Below are 2822 nucleotides of genomic sequence, written 5' to 3' on the forward strand. Positions count from 1 at the left end.
CAACGTATTCGGTATCACGAGCGCGGTCGGGTGGAACATACAACGCACACAAGTACAACTTACGGTCGCCAAGCTCGATAATCGTCCAAACCTGCTCTAGACAATCCCAAGAAGTGTTCTCGACGATTCTTGCCTTCAAGCTGGTTTTAACCGCTACTAATACGCCGCCTCCGGTGGATTTTCGGCTGTTGCTAGGGCTCCGGTCACAACGAAACACCTCGTATTCAGTACCAAACACCTGACTGGAAAGTGTGTCATCGTTCAACCATGTTTCGACGAAGACAATGATGTCAAAACTCTTGTCGGAGACTGCAAGACGGTATTGCTCAACGATTGAATTAATACCACCAACATTTTGGTAGTATAGCAGCAGTTTAGCCCGTCGTTGACCAATGCTGGAAATCGAAGAGCTTTGAGGCAAAGAAGAGCTCATAGATGCATTGTACTTGCCTGAGGTAGGTTTGCGGAAGACCCCTCGTCCCATCTCCACCACAGGACCGGGACGGCTGCTGGTCGCTGGCAGGAAGGGCTCGACTGTGGTGGGGGGACTAAGGGCTTCCTCACGGCTGGCGGCAAGTGTGCGTCCCGGTGACCGAAGAGATATTACGTGGGATGTGTGCAATGCAGCTGAACTAGGTGTCTCTCGTAAACAGCTGCGCTTCGCAGGCAGGAAGAACGGCGTCTGGTGCTGATACGGTACAATTAACGGAGAACTGGAATCGGGGAACATTTTAGCGCTTGAATTATTCAGAAAGGATGGGTACTTGCCGCAGAGGGAAGTTTGGAAGACCCTTTCTCCACTCCCGCACACAGGACCGGGACGACTGGTGAACGTTGGCTGCAGTAGCTGGACTGTGGCGGGGGGATCGAGGGCTTCCATAATACAAGCTGCGGTGCATCCCAGTAGCCCGTTAGCGAAATCTATCCTGCTTTGGCTGGTCAAAATTAAATTCCCGAACGAGTACTCCAGTCGGCCAAGTGGACGCTTTGAGTGCAGTGTCCTTTAGTTCGCTCGGAAGCTCAACTCGGAAAGAAACGAAGTTGAGTTTCGTGAGGTCGGTGTCCTTCTTGACCAACAAAACTGCTTTGGGTGCATCGCTTGTTCCAAGGCATTCTTGGGTCATGGCGACGATTTCCTCCACTGTATGGCTCGGGTCAAGACGGCTCAAATAGACCCAAAATTGCTCCCGCTCATCCGCAACTGTTCTGATTTCCCGCTGAATGGCTCTAGTACCGCAAACCGCGGCAGCAGTGGCGCGAATTTTAGCATTATTCTCGCGACGTCGTTTCGGAGTGGGCGGATCCTCCGGAAGTCGCTTGACAAACAGCCCCCTTTGAGTTACAGAACCATAATTGGCCGGAAAATGGTTTTCAATACGGCTCGAGAGATTTGAGACGACCGTGTTCAAATTATCTACAGCCTCACATAATTTTTTTGTGTTCACAATGGGAGCAGCGGAAACGGATTGCTGCACCCACTCGTTAAAACAGCGAGCACAATCGTCGCAGAGCCAGTACAGATTGTTGTTGAAACTAGACAACAGGTCTAGTGCGGATCGCTGCATACCGGGAATACAGGTGCGGTGGAAAATCGATCCGCAATGGCCGCGACATGCAATTTTCTCAATCCCATTAACGGGAGAGTCGCATGACTTGCAACTAAAACTCATGGCTGATTTCAATCCGCCTTTTGTCGCTTACGACCTTTTGAAAACCCACCCGAGATTTCGTCTCGCTGTGCGCAAACTTGAAGTGTGGGGAACACTTTCCACTACTCGCGTGCAGATGGCGAAGTGAGCGAGTAAATTTATTTGTGGGGAATTACACACAGGTTGCAGTCTCACAATTTCACCGTAGACTCACAAAGTTTTCACAAGGATTTCAAAGTTTTCACAAGGATTTCACTAGTGAGCAGTACACGATACGAAACGGAATGTCCATCAAGCGACTGGAAGTTTTTTCGCCGAAAAACGGTAAGTAAAACACAGATAAAATGCAACTTTCTCTAGAGCAAAAACAAACGTCAACACGATGTAAACAAACTGAATACTGCTTCTGTAGTTATTGCACTGTTCAGCAGCGTAGTATTTTATATAGGAGAGTACACTCAGGTTTTTTACGCGGATTTTGAAATTTACGCGGTTTTCATTAACGCGTTTTTTTTAAATTTACGCGGTTTTCATTTACACGGCCTAAATCCCCTGCGTGAAAAATCTGAATGTAATTGCATCGGAAACAATCACATTCCCAGCAGAACTTTTTGTTTTCTAATTTCAAACACTTTTGTTTCGTACTGCACACAACGGAAAATTTTAAAACAGAACTTACCGTCCCAGCAGCAGTTGAAGCGGGTGCTCTTTTTCGATTCAAATTCAAGCCATGTCTTAAGCGTTACTGGACTTAAAATTGTTTTCCCAGTTTAACCAGTCAGAATATCTGTCCTACCCTATGTATTTAAAACACAGTTCTAATTGCGTTTTAAGGTATACAACAAATACGGTTGGGTATACTAATTTAAATTTTAAAATAAATTTGTTTTAAATTATGAAACAAACCGCTGTACTGAAGATATAATTATGTCAGTCCTATTACCACATAAAACACCTATATAACATAAAACGCTGCAGAATTGGTTTAATAATACAATGTTTACACTACAGAGTTATAACACGTTTTAATAATTAGCAACAAGAAAAATGTCACCAAGATAGCATAAAAACCCGTTTTAACTGGTAGTGCGAACGTTGCATAACAATGTAATTTATCAAATAATTTCATTTTTCCACCACTAATCGATCAAGAAATACTTACACTTAAGATTG

General features: G+C 45.0%; 1 protein-coding gene across 1 annotated transcript; it reads right to left on the bottom strand.

Annotated features, from left to right (window-relative positions):
• Positions 1-911: 911 nt before the first annotated feature.
• Positions 912-1670, bottom strand: LOC131695119 (uncharacterized). The gene has a single exon (XM_058983638.1). The coding sequence runs from the start codon at positions 1668-1670 to the stop codon at positions 912-914; it is 759 nt and encodes a 252-aa protein (XP_058839621.1).
• Positions 1671-2822: the final 1152 nt, after the last annotated feature.

The sequence above is a fragment of the Topomyia yanbarensis genome, unplaced genomic scaffold (genome assembly GCF_030247195.1).
Source record: "Topomyia yanbarensis strain Yona2022 unplaced genomic scaffold, ASM3024719v1 HiC_scaffold_291, whole genome shotgun sequence".
NCBI lineage: Eukaryota > Metazoa > Arthropoda > Insecta > Diptera > Culicidae > Topomyia > Topomyia yanbarensis.

Bases quoted from the DNA above. Each gene is read 5' to 3' on its own strand.
- LOC131695119 (XM_058983638.1), bottom strand. From the start codon at position 1,670: ATGAGTTTTAGTTGCAAGTCATGCGACTCTCCCGTTAATGGGATTGAG.